Genomic DNA, 20077 nt, shown 5'->3' with positions numbered 1-20077 from the left:
GCCAGCAGATGTTCACCCGGTGCTTGCTGACTGACCAGTTGCTCAAGATTCAGACTTGGGAGCAGGTGTCAGAGCACTCCAATGGATGTCATTGCCATCACTGTATGCAATGTCTGGGGTCCAGACAGGGATAAACTCCTGTGGGAACTGTGGACATCTTTGTCTCTTTCACCTTCTGCAGAAGTCAGCTCTGGCTACTACAACAACATACCACAGACCCGGGGCTTTCACTGTACACACCTCCTATAGTCCAGGAGGCTGGAAGTCCAAGATCAGGGTGTCAGCAGCTTTGGTTTCTGATGAGATCCTTCCTGGGCTTGCAGGCAGCCACCTGCTCCCTGTGTCCTCATGGGGCCTCTCCTCTGGGTCTTGGGTCCTTGGTGTCTCTCCCAGACACCAGGCCCCACTCTTAGGACCTCATTAATGTCAATGACATTCAAATACACTCACTTTGGGGATTCAGGCTTCAACGTTGGGGAGGGGCCAAGTTCAGCCCGAACACCTTCCAGACCTGAAGCTTTAGAGCAGTGCTCCTTCCATGGGTCTGTTTTCTCAGAATGACTTTGTAAGGCACAAATGAGTTATCAGATGAAAGAATCGTCTCCCTCCTTCCTCTCTCCTCTTCCTCTGTTCGTGTCTGTGTGTGTTTATGCCTTCAAAGGCTTCTCGTCTTCCTTCCTACAGCCTATTACTATGGAAAGAGAAAGAAGATCTCCAAGCCCCCCATCGGAGAAAGCAACCCCGACAGCGGACACCCCAAACCCGCCAGGCGGAGGAAGCGACGGAAATCCATTTTCGTGCAGAAGAAACGGAGGTCTTCTGCTGTGGACTTCACCGCGGGCTCGGGGGAGGTATGTTCTGCCCGGGGCGCCCGCCCGCCTGTGGCTCTGTCATCTGGCCCTGGCTGGCAAGTATGGCTGCTTCACAGCAGAGGTGGCCCTGGAGATTGCGGCAGGATGGTCAGAAAGACCAAAGAAGAACCCCCTCCTCCTTACCTGCTGAAAACAAATGTAGCGTGTCCAGCTGCTTTGGCTGGGAAGGGGCCTCGTAGGGCCCGCGGGTGGGACCATTGGCTCCATTTCAGAGACTGCCAGGGACAGGGCTTGCTAAGTGGTCTGCACTGGGCCCAGGCCACTGCTACCGGCCCCCCTGCCACCAGCCCCTTAAATGCCTTTTCCTTTGGCCCAGGAAAGTGAAGAGGAGGACGCCGAAGCCATGGACGATGACACCGCCAGTGAGGAGACAGGCTCCGAGCTCCGGGATGACCAGACGGACACCTCGTCGGCGGAGGTGCCCTCGGCCCGGCCCCGGAGGGCCGTCACCCTGCGGAGCAGCTCAGAACCTGCACGCCGGCCGCCCGCAGAGAGGACACGAAGGGGCCGCAGGGCGCCAGCCGTCTCCTCAGCAGAGGAAGGGGAGAAGTGCCCACCGGCCAAGCCCGAGGGGACAGAGGTGACTCCTGGGCGTGGGGGCAGAGGGCTTCTCACTGCCCACCTGTTACACCGCAGGGCCACGATGTGGGGAAACCCGTTTTAAATACCTCCAACAGCAGCAGCTGTTCTAGCTCGTTCCCAAGTCAGGAGCAAAGGCTGGCACTTCACCTCTGGGCGGAGGTACCTTTCACCATTGGAATGGAGTGCCCAGGGCGGAGACAGTACCTCTTTCCTGGATGACTTTAGTGCCACCTGGGTGCTTGTCAGGAGGTGGGCACAGTCCTTGGGTTGCTTTGAACTCTGGGTTTCCAGAAATTCCTTCCCCACATCTCCTCTGACTGCCCTGTGTCACAGGACACCTCTGTGATGTTGTACAATATTTAATCAGTGTTTCAGGTCTCCCCTAGCCCCATGGGTGGTGTGAGATCAGCAGAAAGGGCCACTGGCACCATCATTACAGAAACATTGGGGGACACTCTCATGTCTGCTTGGACGTGCCCCTTGTATTTCTCCTCTTTTCTGTAATCAGAGATGCTTCGTTCCTAAGCAGCCCCAAGGTTTCCTGAACTAGGGATGCAAGAGCGACTGTCTGTGCCTGCCTTCTTCCCTCTGAAGGCACATGAGTCCTTGCAGGGGGCATCATCACTGAGCTAAGAACTTTCCCAGGGACTGAGAGGGTGTGCAGCTTTTTCAGGTACCCAGTGAAGGAGCAAAGGGAGGCAGTGGCTTCCGGCCAGGAACGGCTGAAGCCTGGAGAGTGCTGGAGAGGACCCAGCCGGCTGACTGTGCCACAGCTGAGCTCCTCCTACCTTTCTCTGCAGGACACGAAGCAAGAGGAGGAGGAGAGACTGGTTCTGGAGAGCAACCCGTTGGAGTGGACGGTCACCGACGTGGTGAGGTTCATTAAGCTGACAGACTGTGCCCCCTTGGCCAAGATATTTCAGGAGCAGGTACGGTGGCTTGCCGCATGTCGATTGTTTGATGTGCTGAGACTCTGGATCTGAAATGAACCTCCTGTCCTCGCGGGCTTCCTCGTGTCACCTGCATGGGGGTTCCTCAGCACTGCTCAGCAGATGCGCGAGACCCAGCTCCCTCCAAGGCCCCTGCTGAGAGCTGCCTGGCAGGGAAAAGAGAGAGAGAGCCTCATTCCTGCTCCTCACTGGCCCCACCAGTGCCATGGTGGGGGTGGAGGGGTGACTCTCCCGGCTCTAGTGACACCACCCAGCAGGGGTGGGAGGTGCCTATTGCTGCCAGGTGAGGGGTGTGAGTCCACGCTCCCCCTGCCATCTCCACCGACCCTGCAGTGGGGGCTCTTTACCACCAGGCCAGGGTAAGAGTCCCAGTTCCCTGCCTGGCCCTTTCAGATGGCACCTCGGTGGTAGGATGAGGTGCTCAGTTGCCACCTGGCCAGGCTGAAAGTCAGGACGGCTCACTCCGCCTTGGCTGCTGTCAGTGGGGCCTGGCCAGCCCTCCCTGTGATGTTCAGGTGTCAAAGAGGTGTTGCTGTCTCACAGGTTTTTATCTTGCTGGGCCACCCCTTGGCCAGGCCTTTGTCTGGAGACAGCCGACTTTGGTTGAGCCTCCTGTCAGTGCCTTTTGGCAAATCTGGGTTGCAGTTTCTTCAGCTCCAAGTCTCAGGTGCATGAAGCTCACACACAAACAGCAACCAAAACAACCAGAGAGCTCAGCACCATACTGTCAGCTGGGGGCCCAGGCCCCTAGCCGGTCTGCCCTCCTCTCTCCACCTTCCAGAGTCTTCTGTTTGTGGATTTCTATATAATGCCAGTGGATCTTACTTAGGCCTGGTGGGAGAAGAAGGGAACAGTGTATCCACCTGGCCTGCCCAAAGTGGAAGGCCGCTGGCTGGTGTATCGTACTGAATGCTGCTTTCGTCATTGTTTTCTTACCTCCCTCACTTCTTTCTATATAAAATGTTTTTAAGACGATGGTATGGTGATGGACAAACGCAATAACGGTCGATAGAATTTCTATTTTAAAGGAGTCTGTAGCCCAGCAGATGAAATGAGTATAGTTAACTAAAACATAAGATATATGATGTTGTGTCCTAAGGAAGAAGAGACGGTTTTTATTTACATTGTCCCTTAAATTAATACGCAAACAAATTGCCACGGAAACAGGATGCACACACACCACCTTGCATCTTGCCTCACTGGCCTTGCAGAAAATTCCAGGCTCTTGCTCTGCTCTGTGCTTACTTTGTTAAAGTTTCTTGTGTTGTCCTGGTATAAATATCTGTGTTCAAAGACCTCGTTAAAAAAGAAAGTACTGTTTTTCATATAATAAGTTAAAGATAGGTTTATTCAGTCTCTTTTTAGATCATACAAACCAGTAGTCTAGAAAGAGGATATTTCAAACATTAAATCTGGGAACATAAAAGGGCTGTGACTTCCCGTGCACCCAGGAAATTTCCCAGCTTTTCTCCCATGTAGCAATAAACCAAAAAAAAGCAAATTACAGTGGTCTCCAGTGCCACCCAAAGAGAGTAGTTATTGTCATTCAAAGTTCTTCCCCCGTGTCCCAAGAAGTCCAAGAGATGAATTAGTTCATCCTATTGACGACCACCAGAACCTTCTACAGACATCCACTAAGATCATGCTGAAAGAATGATTAGACTGGGCATGGTGGTTCAGGCCTGTAATCCCAACACTTTGGGAGGCCAAGACAGGCGGATCACTTAAGGTCAGGAGTTCGAGACCAGCCTGGCCAATGTGGTGAAACCCTGTCTCTACTTAAAAAAAATACAAAAATTAGCTGGGCGTGGTGTTGGGCGCCTGTAGTCCCAGCTACTTGGGAGACTGAGGCAGCAGAATTGCTTGAACCTGGGAGGCAGAGGTTGCAGTGAGCCGAGATCGTGTCACTGCACTCCAGCCTGGTGACAGAGTGACTCCATCTCAAAAGCAAGCAAAAAAAAAAAAAAAAAAAAAAAAGATGAATGATTGAAGGCAGAAGGAGTTGCCTCCTGACTTTCTGACATTGGCCACCCTTCCTGTCTGGACAACTCTGAAAAGCAACCAGGGAGAGGCCTCCTTAGACCTAAAGAACCTGGGTGATGAGTTTGTCCCTTCAAATAACACACAAACAGGAAAGAAAGACAGTTGTAAGAAATGCAAGGGCTTAGGTGATCGGGGGCTTATTGATAAGCCGTATCTCCTTCTCAAAAACAAAAAAGAAAGCAATAGATTGAAATCCTGTGTAAAGTGTTGCCCAGTGCCGCACTTTGCCTGTCTGGTATTTATTGACGGTGGTGCTGCAGCGAGAAAAGCGTTGTATTCAAATCCATGACAAGCGCTGATCCCGCAGGTTTGGTTGCGCTGATGCGTATCTGTCGGTCCCTGTGTGCATTCAGCATACGCCGATTCCATCCCTGCGAGGCGCCTGCTGATAGCGAGGTGTGGCATTCTGTATTACTCTAACATTTTGGTTTTATTTTTAGGCTCAGATGCTTAGTTTTCACAATAAAAAAAAGTTTAGTTAGGCCTGAATGAAGAGCAGATTTCTCATTTCTAGATTCCAGGTTAGGTAAGAGGGCTTATACCTTGAAACGTCAATAGCTCCTGTGTCTGTCTACACTGTGTACAAGTTCTCAGTAATAAGCAAGAAAGTGAAACAAAGCTGGTTTGGGGAAAAGCCTAAAGTGTTGAGTCTTCCTTTCTTTTTTTTTTTTTTTTTTTGAGATGGAGTCTCGCTCTGTCGCCCAGGCTGGAGTGCAGTGGCCAGATCTCAGCTCACTGCAAGCTCCGCCTCCCGGGTTCACGCCATTCTCCTGCCTCAGCCGCCCGAGTAGCTGGGACTACAGGCGCCCGCCACCTCGCCCGGCTAGTTTTTTGTATCTTTAGTAGAGATGGGTTTCACCGTGTTAGCCAGGATGGTTTCGATCTCCTGACCTCGTGATCCGCCCGTCTCGGCCTCCCAAAGTGCTGGGATTACAGGCTTGAGCCACCGCGCCCGGCCGAGTCTTCCTTTCTTGTATTCCTAAGCCCAGTTGATAACACCAGAGAAAAGTTTCATGCCTTCCCTAAGCTAAGCCTTCTAGGAAGTGGAACACTGGCCAACACTGTCTCCCTTGTAGAATCAAGTTGCTCTCCAAGTTGCTTTTTTTTTTTGAGATGGAGTTTTACTCTTGTCGCCCAGGCTGGAGTGCAATGACGCAATCTCAGCTCACTGCAACCTCCGCCTCCCAGGTTCAAGCGATTTTCCTGCCTCAGCCTCCTGAATAGCTGGAATTACAGGCACCCGCCACCATGCCTGGCTAATTTTTGTATTTTTAGTAGAGACAGAGTTTTGTCCTGTTGCTCTTCTAATATCAGTAAAAGCCTTGCTCTTCATCCCTACTTGTTTCTCTTACGAGAGAGAAAAATAGACTTTCATTGATTGTCATCTCGTTCCTGTGTAATTTCACATTTCACATTAGGCAAGTTCACCTGTTGGAATAAAAAGTCATTGCCCTGTGGGCTGTCTGAAGTACATGGGCACTTGAGTCTCTTTCTGTCCCATCAGACCTTTAATTACTAATTTTTACTAATTTGTTCATCGTCATTTAGCCCAGATACTCCAGCTCTGATTTGAGGAGGCCTCCAGTAGGTCACTGAAGGCATTGTCTGAGATTTTAAATGAGCTAGAAGGAACCCAGAGACTTTATTCACTGGCATGTGAATGAGATCCCTGTGCACAGCATGGTCATTGCTATGTGTACGCATGCTCTGAACATTGTAAATGCAGAGATTATTATAATCACCAGGAGCATTTGCAAAAATTATAAACTCCCCATTACCAGCACCTGTGCCTTTCATTTCTGAAATGTATGGCAACTGCTTAAAAATCTATACTCCATAATTTAACGCTGTAAACCTGTACATTACACAGTAAAAATCCACTCATCTATAACTAAAGAACACACAAAACTCTACCTAGTCATTTTGAATTTTACCTATTCATTCAGCTTCCATCAGTCAGAGACAGTGCAATAAGCAGACAGCTCAAGTGATCAATTGACATTAATGAAAAAATTTCAGGGTAGTTTATAGGCTTAGTCCAGATTAAGCTGTCCTTTCTCTACTTCTCTAGACCTGAATACCTCCATTAGGAACTACCAAATCCTCACCTGAATGCTCTATCAAAATTGATTTAATTTTGCCCTGTGCTAAGCATGTCATATATCTCATCATATTTCATTTCTTTACAATTAGTCCATTTATGAGAATTCTTTAACATTAAAAGTGATCTGCCAGCAGCTCTCAGTTATATAGGAATATGTTTATAAAAATTAAACCACCTGCGAAGTATGCTGTTATCTAAATAATCCTTGAAAGAAAAAATAGTCTTCCAGATAAAGTGGCTTTCTGGGCTCATCACAATTTTACCTTTGGTGTCGCCCCAATTTCCTGGAATTCTACATTCCAGGGAACTAGCTGTGTTCATTCTTTCAATCCCTCTTGGCCTTAATAATTCTTATTGGTCCCTGAAGTCTCAGTTCGAAGCCCTTTCAACACCCCTGTAAGACTGACTTGGTTGCCTGTCCTGTTTGAGCCCTTAGCTCTGCATCGATATGTTAATATCCCTGTATCCTAATAGTCTGTTGACTTGTCTGTCATCCTTCAGATTCGTGGGGTGCCCAGAGAGGGAACCTTTCCTTTGTTCACTGTGACATTCCCCAGAGGCCAGCCAAGTGCCTGCCACTTAGTAGATGCTCAATAAATATTGGCAAGGAAATAAATGAGTGTGCGCAGCTGCACTTAAATGTGAGACATGCATCGGCCACCTTCGCTGAAATTTTCTGTAGAGAAAGAGTTACATGAATATTTTAGTGCTGATATTCAGTGGTGATTGAATCACCATCATGCCCAAGTACAGATGTTAAAGACTGAGCTACAGTTTTCCCTTCGAAGTGTAATGTCTGAAAACTACAGTTCTCATTCCAACACTGTCTCTAACTTGTTGTGTGATCATAGTTAGATTGGCTAGCTTTTCTGGGCATTAATTTTCACCAGAAAAGTAAACTTCCTGGGAAAGTAAAATAAGTTATATTTCTATTCTGTCCTGTTCTGTGGATGTCATTGAACATAATGGTTGAGCCACCTGTCCACGGTTTAATGGCATCCACAGAATAGAACATCAGCCTTCTGCCTACTTAAAATGTGTTTTTATGAGGCCCATGGTACCTTGAAGACTTTGAGTCCCTCCGCCTGTGCCCTCCTGGTCTGTTGTGATGTACTATATGTGGATTTGGCTCTGAAAGTGGAATTGGCCTGCAGGCCCCAGACCAGAGGTCCCCTTGGTTTCTTCGCGACCTAGAGCCAAACACTATTTCACAGTACTCCCAAATCCCCCCAGCTGCAATCAGCCTTTTCTCTAGCATCTGAAAAGAAAGTAAAATAACATGTATGAGCGCTATAGAGAAAGGGAAAAATGATGTAAACATAGCATGAAAATATAGTGACAGTTTTCTATAGTTGATCTCCTGCTTTCAGTATGTATACAAGACAGATCTGTTTACTTTGTGGTTTGATAAAGTCACCTTTGAGTCTTGGTTGAGCGTGGCTTCACGTTGCTTACATCGTAGCTAGCGCTCATCTGTAATTTAAAAATAAAAAATGACACTCACATTGATACTTTTAAAGTGAATGTTTCATTTTTATTGCTGCAGTACTTATTAGGGAATATTGCTGCTTTTGAATCTGATCAGAAGATAAATTATTCCTGCTCTTAACATTAGTCTTTTGAATCTGATCAGATGATGAATTATGCTTGCTTAGAAGATCAGTCTGCTCAAGGCTACCATTTATACACACTTTGACTTTTTGCTTTAGATATTTTCAAGACAGCTAAATAAACCATTAGTTTAAGAAAACAAGCTGCCTGTGCGAAAGTCGCCGACAGGTGTTGTTGGAGACATATGATCTTACGCTTTTGCTTGGCTATTAATGTCCTTGTGGCTTATGGCAGCCCTGGGTGTAATTCTTCTGCAAGTGGCAGAAATTCCAGTTTGTGGAGCTCACTTAATGCTCTCATGGTACCACTGATCTTCATCATTGCCCGGGGCCTGCAATCTCTTAGAGCCTCAGTGACTCCCTCTGGACTATCGAGATCGTCTTGGTAAACAGGAAGGAGGACTGCGGTTAAACGCAGAAGTCCAGTCAAATGACATCTCTGTGAATGAACCAGATTACTATATGAAGCAAGCTGCTGAAGAGACAGAGATGTCCAGTGGAAGGGTCTTAGAGCTTTGGAGTGGGTCTCTGGATGCTTCCTCCTGTAGCAAATTCAACTGAACATTCAATGAATGTCTTCATGCCCTGTGTGTAGGTAGAGAAAGGCTGAGCAGGACACAGTGGGGCAACAGATCTGTGTACAAGCAACACCTCGCTCTGGGCTGTGTGTGTGTGTGTGTGTGTGTGTGTGTGTGTGTGTGTGTATTTTCCTTTATGGAAAACTGCGCTGTCATTGGCATATCTCTCTTGAGCATCTTCTCACCCATCCTGATGGTGAAATGCCAGACCTTGGCAGGGAGGTGAGGGAGCCTTGTCTTTTAGTAGAGATTCCTTTGCTTATTGCTCAGATGAAGTCTCAGCATAGCTCAGGGAGGACCTAGCCTTGCCTGGGGTGGAGGGTGAGTTGCCCTCCCAGCAAGGGGCGATAAGCTTGGGAAGCAATTCCTGCAGCAATCCTCCTGTTCCAGCTCCTACCCAACAGAGTAGGTATGTGAATTTCAGAGTAGCCAGAATGCCCTTAGCCAAAAGCTCTTGTATTTGTATTGTTGGTTTTGTGGTGGTGGTGGTGGTGGTGTTTAGAGAGGCTCCTGCTATGTTGCCCAGGCTGGAGGGCAGTGGTGTGATCACAGCTCACTGCAACCTCAAACTCCAGGGCTCAGGTGATCCTACTCCCTCAGCCTCTGAGTAGTTGGCATCACAGGTTTGCACCACCCTGCCCAGCTAGTTTTTAAATTTTTTGTAGAGACCGTATCTCACTGGATTACCCAGGCTTGTCTCAAACTCCTGGTCTCAAGCGATCCTCCAGCCTCAGCCTCCCAAAGTGCTGGAATTATAGGTGTGAGCCACTGTGCCTAGCTGCAAAAAGATTTTAGTAACACAGAGATTAGACAGTCATCCAGCTGGATTGGTATCTCTACCAACAATCCCCTGAATTGAATGAAACAAGAGCATCCTCTTGCCAGGTTTGGCCCCGGGATGGAGCCTGCTGTGATGCATCTGCGTACCCGGGTGCACACCGCCCCGTCTCTAACCTGCCTTTCTTTTTCTGCAGGACATTGACGGCCAGGCACTCCTGCTTCTGACCCTTCCAACGGTGCAGGAGTGCATGGAGCTGAAGCTGGGGCCCGCCATCAAGTTATGCCACCAGATCGAGAGAGTCAAAGTGGCTTTCTACGCCCAGTACGCCAACTGACTCTCCCCTCGGGAGGTGGCCCGTGATGTAGGATGCAGTGTTGGTAAAGGTTTCCAGGACTGAAACTTTGATTTTCCGGGATGTGTTCAATGGTACAGACACTAAGTATCACCAGAAAACCAGAAGCCCAGGATCTCCTGCCTCTGCTGGCGTGTGAACTGTTTCCGTGTTTTCAAAGCACAGTGAAGCACAGCAGCAGTTGCTTCTGGGGAGGTGCCAGTTAAAGTCACGCGTCAGACCCTGCCGGACGTGGGCCAGCTTCTTGGTTCACCCACATTTTGCCTTTCTCCCGCCCCAAACCAGGCAGCTCCCTTGAAGCAGGATTTCCTAAAGTGAGGCCTGCATTCTTTGTAAAAGAAGAATGTCGCCAAGGAAGAAACCTCACCCCGTGCTGTCATGTTTCCTGTAATCACACGGGCACATTTATACATGCAGTTTCCTGTGGCCCTCGTTGAACGGCACCTGCAGTTTCATCTTGGTGGCAACTCCTTTCTGCAATGCAGCTGGCAGTGACATCCTTATAAAAAGATATGCTAAAGCTCTGTCCTCCGTTCGAGGTGCCTTTTAGGAATACGGGGAGTGAAGGAAGGCCGGCAGGCATCTCCGTGCAACTGGATGGTTGGTTGGTTGGTTTTGTTGTGTTTTTTGAGAGAGAATCTCGCTCTGTCACCCAGGCTGGAATGCAGTGGCGCGATCTCAGCTCACTGCAACCTCTGTCTCCCGGGTTCAAGTGAGTCTCCTGCCTCAGCCTCCCAAGTAGCTGGGATTACAGGCACCCACCACCATGCCCAGCTAATTTTTGTATTTTTGGTAGAGATGGGGTTTCACCATGTTGGTCAGGCTGGTCTTGAACTCCCAACCTCAAGTGATCTGCCCGCCTCGGCCTCCCAACATGCTGGGATTACAGGTGTGAGCCACCACGCCCCGGCCCAACTGGATGGTTTTTGATTAAAGCTTAGAACATCTGTAGAGACACTCTACCCAGTCTTTTCTAGACCTCAACTGTCTCCAGTGTTGTAGTTTAATTGTAGCTGGATCAGGCAGTGAGTCTTTTAGGCAAATGTTGGATTATATATCAAAGGAAAAGCTTAGTTTCAGAGAGCAGGAAGGGAAAGAGATGTGGGGGAAGCATTTCATGAACCAGCTGCCTCCGCTTAGAAGGATCACTGGCAGGTCACTGAGCAGGCATCCCTCTGAGCATCCATTCTGTCTCGTTCTGCCCCAGCTGGCCGCATATGCACCAGGGACAGTGCAGCATGAGCCCTGAATCTGGAGGCAGCCACTTGGCACCCTGGTTTTGCTGAGAACTAACTCTGAGATCTTGAGTGACTTCTCATCACTCTGGACCTCGGTTCCTGTGAAGCGACAGGTGTGGACACTGAGGGTGTGGTGGTGAGCACGCTGTCTCCCGCTGGCATTCATCCCACTCATGCTGGAAAGAAAGATCCAGAGCGGCCAAAAATGAGAAAAAGAAAGAAAAAGAAGGGTCTGGTCCCAGTTCTGACCCTGCCATTCCTGCAGCTCTTTCTGGCTTTGAATTTGCTTGTGGAATTTCTTGGGCAGTTGTGTTAAATCCGCCAGGTCACATACAAAGCTGTGGCTGCAAGAGTTGGCTGGCCTCTTGGACCAGAAGCCCTCTCCGTATCCTCATGAGTGACTCCGTATCTCCACTCAGACCCAGTGGACTACAGTGTTCCTCTGTGGTGGCTGCCAAGATGCCTTTTTAAACTTATGCAAGGAAACCAAACCCTCCCACAGTTCCTGAGCAGACACTGGAAGCAGAGGTTTCACACCCTTCCTGCTTTTTCACCATAATTACCTTGAGCTTGTCCCTTGGACTAGAGTCTCCACAGTTCCAGTAAAATTCTGCGGTGGGCTGATGAGCTGCTTGCATTTCTGTGACATTTCCAAATATGATTCTCGGTGGGATTTTGGAAACTGTGATTGCTCAAGCTCACCCTTCTTAACACTCTGTAATGGTTACAGAGGAGAGTGGAAAACACGTATTTTATGGATGAGGCGTGTTGTTCTCCCCTGCAGTCGCTTTCTAGAATCAAGTTTTAGAGTTTGGCTGATGCATCTGCCTGGGGACCTCAGATGGGAGGATTGTGTCATTTGTGCCCCGACAGAAATGTCTCTGGGATTCGTGACTGGCTTGCCCTGGGCATCTCTCCTTTAAGCTCAAGTTTTGACCTTTCCGCGGTTTTCCACCCCTGCCTTCTCAGCCACATGCTTTTGGCCTTAAACGCTCAGTCCCGTGGAGTCAAACTCTGCCAGACGATTGGAAAGGGCTCCATTCCCAGGCCTTTGGCACTTTCCCCGCGCTGGTTCCTTGATCCTTCCCTGTGGCCTTTTCAAGCTGAGCTGTTTCTGTTGTATTTGAGACGAGGATGAGGGAATGCGGTGGCCGCAACACAACAAGGACTTGCAGCACGAATGTCACTTCTGTCTCCCTTTTCAGTGGTGGCACGGAGGAGGAGGTGCTGCGTTGGAGGGAGGAGATCCTCCAGGAGCTCTCTGGAGCCCACCCAGGGAGCTGGAGTTTGTGGCCCGCCAGGAGCCCAGGAAGGATACGACCACTGTCGTAGGGGAAAGTGTTTGCTTCCCATGAAGCCAAGTGCCCAAGACTCTCTGTATCCTTCACCCTGACAGTTTAACTTCGGTGTTTCTCTGTGCAGTTGCGGTCATCATGGGTGAGCACTCTGTGTGCGTGTGCCAGGGAGGAGACGACTGTGACCACTGCACAAGAGGGCATGGCCTGGCGTCACCATGAAAGTTGTCTCTATGCCTTCTCTCCGGTCCTTGAGGAGAGCCCAGAAAGATTTTAGGACCAAGGAGGTGCTTTTCCTCCAGCTGTTGCCAGTGTCCTTCTGAGCTGCTTGGATTCTCCGGGGATTTCCGTCGTGGTGGGTGGACTTCACATCAGCAGCAATTCTGGTACAGAATTGTAATGTGTTTTCATTGCTCTGTAGGATTCACCTCTCACCAGCGTCTGTCTTAAAGATAGGGCCAATTTCATGGAGCAGTTTTCTGTGTGTGTCCTTGTTGCTTTTGGCAGAAAAAGTGGATTTGACATGTGCGCCCCGATGCCACCATAGCCCCTAGGCCAACAGTGTCATGGTCTAAACACCAAGAAGTGATGCCCCGCATTCCTTCCCTTGATGGTACCGTTTCTTCTCCATCTCTCTCTGATGATCCTTTGGGACCAAAGTCCTCTCCTTAGTGCGCCCACGTCCTGTGGGCATCACGCCACTTGGAACTTCCTGGAACTGGCCCGGCGGACTCTGCAGTCTGCGCCGTTTGAAAACCCTGAGAAAGAGACGTCACCTCAACTTGAATCACGACAGCCCATTGCTCAGTCTCACCCTAAACTCACGGAGGTTGTTTCAGCTCCTCACTTCTTGACTGCATTTGTACTATGTTGAAAAAATATCCTGTCCACAAAAACACCAACCTAACAACCTAGAAAAAGAACAGGGTACTACTGGCATTACAGAACTTCTTTGCCTTTCAAACAAAAGCAAAACACAGTGAACTTCACCACAGAGCTTCAGAGTGCGGGGGACTCATCCATCACTTTCAAAATCAGAGTCATTTGATCCAAGTTTGGGTCAGACACAGTATTTGAGCTGCACGGCTTCTGGGTTCTCCTACCTTATTTGATCAGATTCAGAAGATGATTTCCTGTGTTTGTTTTGATTTGTTCCTCAGTACGTTAAAATGATCCACGCCTTGAACACTGCCCTGTGACCTTTACTGCCGCACCCTCTGGGAGGTTGATTTTGATCAGCCCTTTGAAGATGGGTGTCGAATTTATCTCACAGAATTTTGAGTGTTGTATTCAGCAAGTTCTGAGATTTGCCCTCTATCTTATGCCAAACACCCCTTTCTAAGAGCTGTCCCCGCTTAGTTTTAGAAGCACTAGGGGTTTTCATACTTATTTTATAGAACACCCATTTATATTTATTTCTGTATATAGAACTAAAAAAAAAGCAGTAGTGTTAAAAATCTTTGTTGTGGTTTGAGCATCTTTGCTGCTTTTGGATTAAGATGGCGAATCAAGGCTCCACCTCCTCTCTCTTCTGTCTTTAGAAAGCTGTGATCACGTGTGCAATTATTTGAAAGGAAACATAGTCAATTAAGAAACCTGTAGTTTAAGGAAGAAATTGTTAGCGAGATATCCATGCAGCCCATATCTCGTTGGTGCAATAATTAAATAGCAAAGGAAATCTGTATGGGCAACTATTAGAATTCAGTAATTCTTTTGTTTATTGCCCTTTTCTGTTTAAGAGTCTTTTGGAAATTAGTCCCTTTCACGTGGTTGAATTCTTAAGTTGACCAGTTCTTATGGCTCTTATCACTAGAATGGTTTGCAGATACCCCAAACATACTATGATAAAATCAAATTGTGCTACTTTTGACCCATGTAACTTACCTGAAAGTTGTAAGTGCTGACATAGAGTACTGCCTTGAATTTTGGTTGAAAACCTCTCTAGTTTCAATGATAAATAACAACTCAAACGATTCCATATTGTTTGAGGAAGGGGCTGTAATTCTTCTGTATGGTTGGCACCAAGTAATGGGAATTTGGCCCGGTGAGTATGAAGGTCGTGCTGCCTAACCAAGGCAGAGCAGTGCTATTGTGTGGCTGAAGAGATGTGCTGATGGAAAACGGAAACTTCTAGGACAATCGTTGGCTAAAAATCACCTTAGGATGAAAAATTTGAGGCAAATTTTTTTAAATGACAGAAAAAATAATCATCTCACTTGCTCGAAACAGGAGCCAGCATGATCTCTGGAAACATCAACTATCCCTCGTGGTGAATGTTGAAAGCCCTTTCACTGTTTTGCATTCTAGTTTGAATAGTTTGTATTGAAATTGGATTCCTATCTTGTGGTATGTTTCTGGTGCATAAAAGGGAAAAATTGGTGTCGTTACTTTTGAAATTTGCAGGACGAAGGGCATGCTTTTGGTTTGCTGTAAGATTGTATTCTGTATATATGTTTTCATGTAAATAAATGAAAATCTATATCAGAGTTATATTTTAATTTTTATTCTAAATGAAAAAAAAAACCTTTTACTTGAAAATAATTGTAAGCCACATTGTTAATAAAGCAAAAATAAATTCTATGGTGGTGTTTCGGTCTTGTGTTGAAGGTTATTCAATATTATCTTTAGCGTCTGCATTAGTTATTTTGGTTGGAATTTTTTGTTTTGTTTTTGCCACGCACTGAAGCCTTATTTCTAGGTTGTTAATGACCACGACTCTCAAAGTCCTGTGTGACCTCTCAGAGTCACCTCCTAGCTCCAGAATGGAACTTTCTGGTCAAAGAACTTGTGTTTATTCTTTTTAGTTGTTAAAACATTCTCGTGTATCCTCACACGACCACCTCTAGCCCTCCCACTTTCAGTCATTTCTGTTATTCTAGGATTTCCTGATGCCTTAGTAGAAAGACTGCTTTATTTCTATGAGAGCAATAGTTAAATAACCACATTTATATTTATCATTTTTCTTTCAGTATCACACATAGGTTTTAGGCAATGAAGCTGGGATAAGAAGAGAGACCTTTGCCGTCCTACCCCATCTCTGGGATCTCTCACAGGCAGAACCTGTCCCCTTCCTCTGTCACCACAGGTTCAGGTAGCATCTCCTAGGGGCAGGGTTAAGGCAGAAGGGGAGAGAAAGCACTGAGTTAATGGAGGTAGAGGAGTGTTGAACGATTTCTTCTTTTCATCCATCCCAGATGATTTCAAGTATCTTAGTTCACTTTATTTTTTACTTTATTGCTTTCTTTTTAGAGACAGGCTCTCGCTCTGTCACCCAGGCTGGAGTGCAGTGGTGCAGTCATTTACTTCTCTTTAAATATTATTTTTGCTCTGATGGCAATCACATTCTGCATATAGAAATTTTTTTTTTAATTATGGAAATTTTTTTTTTTTTTTTTTTTTGGAGACAGGGTCTCACTGCTACCCAGGCTGGAGTACAGTGGCATGATCATGGCTCTCTGGAGCCTCAAACTCCTGGGCTTAGGTGATCCTCTCACCTTAGCCTCCTGAGTAGCTGGGATCACAGGCATGCCACCACATCTGGCTAGGAAACTTTTAATAGCAAAATGAGGCCCAAGAGGGCAAAATGGGAAACATGTTGTTCATTTTCTCAAAATACACTGGAAACAAATAGATAAAGGGTGAAATGGCTGAGTAAATAGGATCATTGTATTTCAATTTGCACTTGGAGATCTTTGAGAAGAGCAGGACCAAATATCTGAGACAGTGGAAGCTGAACTCTGTTCTGCACCTCCAAATTGAATGAATCAAGACAAGAAAGAAAATCTGTATTTTCATGTCGCCATCAAAAACCTATTTTTAATTCTTCTGCTCTCTAGTGAGGCTGTTTCCTCAGTTTACTAGAAGTTACTTCCCCCTTGTCTTGGGGTTTGTGCTGTGACTATTTTAAGTCTGAAAGAGCATGATGCTTACTGGAGTTTCAAGGACTGTGTTTAAAGAAATGTCGTTTATGTCAACATAACCTTGGGTGATTCCTCGTGAAGATGACGTATTATCAGTTTAGTGAAAATACAACATCAAAATAATAGATGGGCTACAAAGGTTTACTTGGGGATAGTTTCATCAAGAGGTTTTTATGTTGTCAACCCAAGCCTGGGTTATAACACATTCCATTTAGTGCAGTTCATTTGTTGTGTCAAAGTACATTGTTTTGTGTTCTCCTATAGCTAATATGTGTAAATGGTGCATCATAGTAATAAGTAAAATGGAAACTCTTCCATTGTTATTCTGAAGTCTGATCAACACACAATGACCACTACCACCAGGTCTTCCAACCCAACCCCAAAATTTGTTTCATCATAGGTATTGCCATCTTTTGCTTAGAATTTTTGGAATAGGAGATGTACATTGACGGAGAAAGAGTAAAACGTTGTATTTTACTGGGTTCAAATACTCATTCTCCTACCTGCAAGGTATGTTATACAAGGCCTCAGTTTTCTGTAAGAGGTGGATAGTGCTATATCTGTGCATGGTTGGTAGGATTGGATATTAGATAAATATTGTGTGATTCTAGGCAGAGTTAGCATGTGGTAGTGAACCAGATTCCCAGCATCACTGGGCACCCTCAACTTCTGGGCCTTTGAGCACTTGCTCATTGGAACATCCTGGCTGCCACTACTATTGTCTCCTTCACATCTACCTCAGCAGAAACTTCAGCCACCAGTCCCAATCCAATTAAGCCATTGAGAGTTTGGGCCCTACCCACCAAACCTAGATTCAAATGAAGTACACACCATGGTGTGCAGGATCTGGCTTCCCCAACAGTTGACCAGAAGGGCTGTGTGACACCACTCTCAGGTAAAGCAGAATTTGTGTCCCAGGGCACCAACTTGGATCAGTGAGAGATGGGAGGGAGCTAGCAGCAGTGTCCTATTCCTTTCCCTGGATGATCTATTTTGAAGCATGGTAGTTTTGTTTAGCCTGACCAGAAACCTTGATAGAGAAACCTTAAGCTGAGGCCAACTCTATAACATACCATCTGGTATTTGCTTTCCAGCCCTACCTGCCTCAATGTCTATTTTCTCTTATTCCTGCTGCCTGGATGTTTCTTTCCACAATAAAATATTGGCACATATGCTTTGACCTAGACTTTGTTATCTTTGAAGCCCAGATAAGATAACTTGTGCAAGAAGTTTATAAAACAGCTTCTCAGCTAGGAGTTTGGAGTCAGATTGTCACCCCTCTGAAAGCAGTAGGGACGCTTTTCATCTTGGTAAGTAGGGGATAATAATCCTGACACTGGCATCACAATCACTAAAGCTTTTGCTTCTGCTTGAATGCACAGCAGGTGGAAGGCATGGGGGTGGGAGATGAAGTGGCCACTGCTTATAGTAGGGGCAATGATATTAATAAAGACAGTGTGTAAGGTAACTGCATTTGGCATCACTGGCCTTGAAAAAGGAAAATAGCACACTTAGGGAAGCAATTTGTCAGCTCAAAAGCTTCTAAGGCAGCTTTCAAAGGCACTTTCATCTTCTACAGCCACAGGGAAGACCTGCTGAAAATCAGGCCCAGGATCTGATTATAAGGATATCGGAGCTGCAAAGGATACTAAATGGGCAGCCTTGACAGGTTTCCTTTTTCAAAGTCAGAGCCCTTGTAGGGAAAGAGTTAAAAATTAACACCTGAGATGGGTCATTGAGTACATAAGACAAGAATCTTTTTTTCTTTTTACTTATTTTAAGAGACATGGTCTTACTCTGTCACACAGGCTGGAGTGCAGTGGTATGATCATAACTCACTGCAGTCTCAAACTCCTGGGCTCAAGCAATCCTCTGGCCTTTGCCTCCCAAGTAACTGGGACTACAGGGATGTGCCATCATGCCACCATGCCTGGCTAATTCTTTTTTTTGTATAGACAGGGTCTCAGTATGTTGCCCAGGCTGGTTATCCAAGAATCTTCAACCTTAACTTTACCTAAACTCTCCTACGCCTAGGCAGAAGCAGCCCTCTTCCTGAGGTGAAAGCACTCCCCTTGCGTGAACACCATAGGACAACTTCACCTGATGCAGGTTCTTTATTTGCAAAATGACATCATTCCCAACATGTGTCTCCTCCCTTTGACCCATCATCACTTTCACAACAATAACCAGATTTAGGTCTCAGCACAGCCTGGGAATGAAAATAGAAACCCTGATTGGGGAATAACAGTCCATACACCAAAGGAATTACAGAATCTGGCTAATACACACTGGCAGAAACTGGGAGGACGCATATGGTAATAGGTTAGGGTTTTAGATGAAGCAGCACAGGATATAATGCTGGATATGGGGAAATTCATGACATTGGGGCATTTACTGTGACCTAGAATTCAGTATTTTTGTAAGAATTACTTGGGGCCAGTCTAATGATTACCCATGATGGTTCCCAGGTATTGACCTATAGTTAACAAGCTGGAAATGCAAAAGTGGCTTTGTTGTACTTTTGAGGATGATGTCAAAAGACTGGAAATGTAATGCATATACTAGGCTAACTCTCCTGCTCTTTTTAAAAATGTAGCTCGCAGAGACATTGGTCATCTTAACATGTGGCTGGTCTATTGATGGCATCATGCCAATTAGACCTGGTGAGCAGGAATCCTGGTAAAATACTTGCATACCAGAGGGAGGAAGATAAACCTCACAGACATTAGAAGCAGCCAGCGTTATTGACAGCCTGGTCGACCAGTGGCACAGCTACAGCCTCGGGGAACTGCATCCTATAGGTATACAATCATGTCCTTCCAGCTGCTACATTTGCACAGAACCAATGGCCAGTATTAAGATACTGTGTTCCCAAGAGTTTGAAGGCACAGACGTCCAAATAGTAGAATTAGGTTGGATGGGCTCCTCTCACCACTTATTCCTAGTAACTCGATTGTTGAATATTTTCCCCACAGAACACAAAGTACCACTGAATTGGAAGCTGTGGTTATCATTTGCCCTTCTTATACACGTGGACCAGCAAACAAAACAGTTTATTTACTTGATTGCCATGAAAAGCTATGTCTGCAGCCACAGAGAAGACTCACTGAAAATCAGGCCTAGGATCTGATTATAAGGATGGCAGAACTGCAAAGAATATAAAATGTGCAGCCTTGACAGGTTTCTGGTTCTGCACAATGAGGGTAGGGAGGAGCATGTCAGAAACCCAGGGGATTCAGTGGGGCATTGCTTAGTGTTCATGTAGTCACTGGTAACCATGAATAGGCAACTGAGGCAGCAGGGCAACTCAGGGAGTCCTTGGGAATATGAAGTTCTGATTATTCCAAACCCAAGGAATCCACTCTGGATTATTCAAACTCTCAAAGACTCCTTGGAGTATGATGTTCTGGATTATTCCACAAGAAAAAAAATCCAGATTTGTCACCAGGCTGGCCAAGGGTGAATCCATAATTCATGATAGCAGAAAGAGTTGATAAGAGTTACAGCTGTGAGGCCAGGCGCGGTGGCTCAAGCCTGTAATCCCAGCACTTTGGGAGGCCGAGACGGGCGGATCACGAGGTCAGGAGATCGAGACCATCCTGGCTAACACGGTGAAACCCCGTCTCTACTAAAAATACAAAAACGAGCCGGGCGAGGTGGCGGGCACCTGTAGTCCCAGCTACTCGGGAGGCTGAGGCAGGAGAATGGCGCAAACCCGGGAGGCGGAGCTTGCAGTGAGCTGAGATCTGGCC

General features: G+C 46.6%; 1 protein-coding gene across 2 annotated transcripts in view; it reads left to right on the top strand.

Annotated features, from left to right (window-relative positions):
- Positions 1-14985, top strand: part of SFMBT2 (Scm like with four mbt domains 2) — a 258910-nt gene extending 243925 nt beyond the window's left edge. For both annotated transcript variants that reach the window (XM_017872485.1, XM_017872486.1), the window contains 4 exons: positions 685-851; positions 1189-1452; positions 2255-2383; positions 9714-14985. In XM_017872485.1, coding sequence (XP_017727974.1) covers positions 685-851; positions 1189-1452; positions 2255-2383; positions 9714-9854 — 701 coding nt within the window. In that variant the 3' untranslated portion in view covers positions 9855-14985. The remainder of the gene's footprint in view (positions 1-684; positions 852-1188; positions 1453-2254; positions 2384-9713) is intronic.
- Positions 14986-20077: the final 5092 nt, after the last annotated feature.

Source organism: Rhinopithecus bieti, unplaced genomic scaffold, assembly GCF_001698545.2.
Source record: "Rhinopithecus bieti isolate Rb0 unplaced genomic scaffold, ASM169854v2 scaffold_6933, whole genome shotgun sequence".
Classification (NCBI taxonomy): Eukaryota; Metazoa; Chordata; class Mammalia; order Primates; family Cercopithecidae; genus Rhinopithecus; species Rhinopithecus bieti.
The sequence above is the reverse complement of the archived record's forward strand: the minus strand, read 5'-3'. Positions and strand labels throughout refer to the sequence as shown.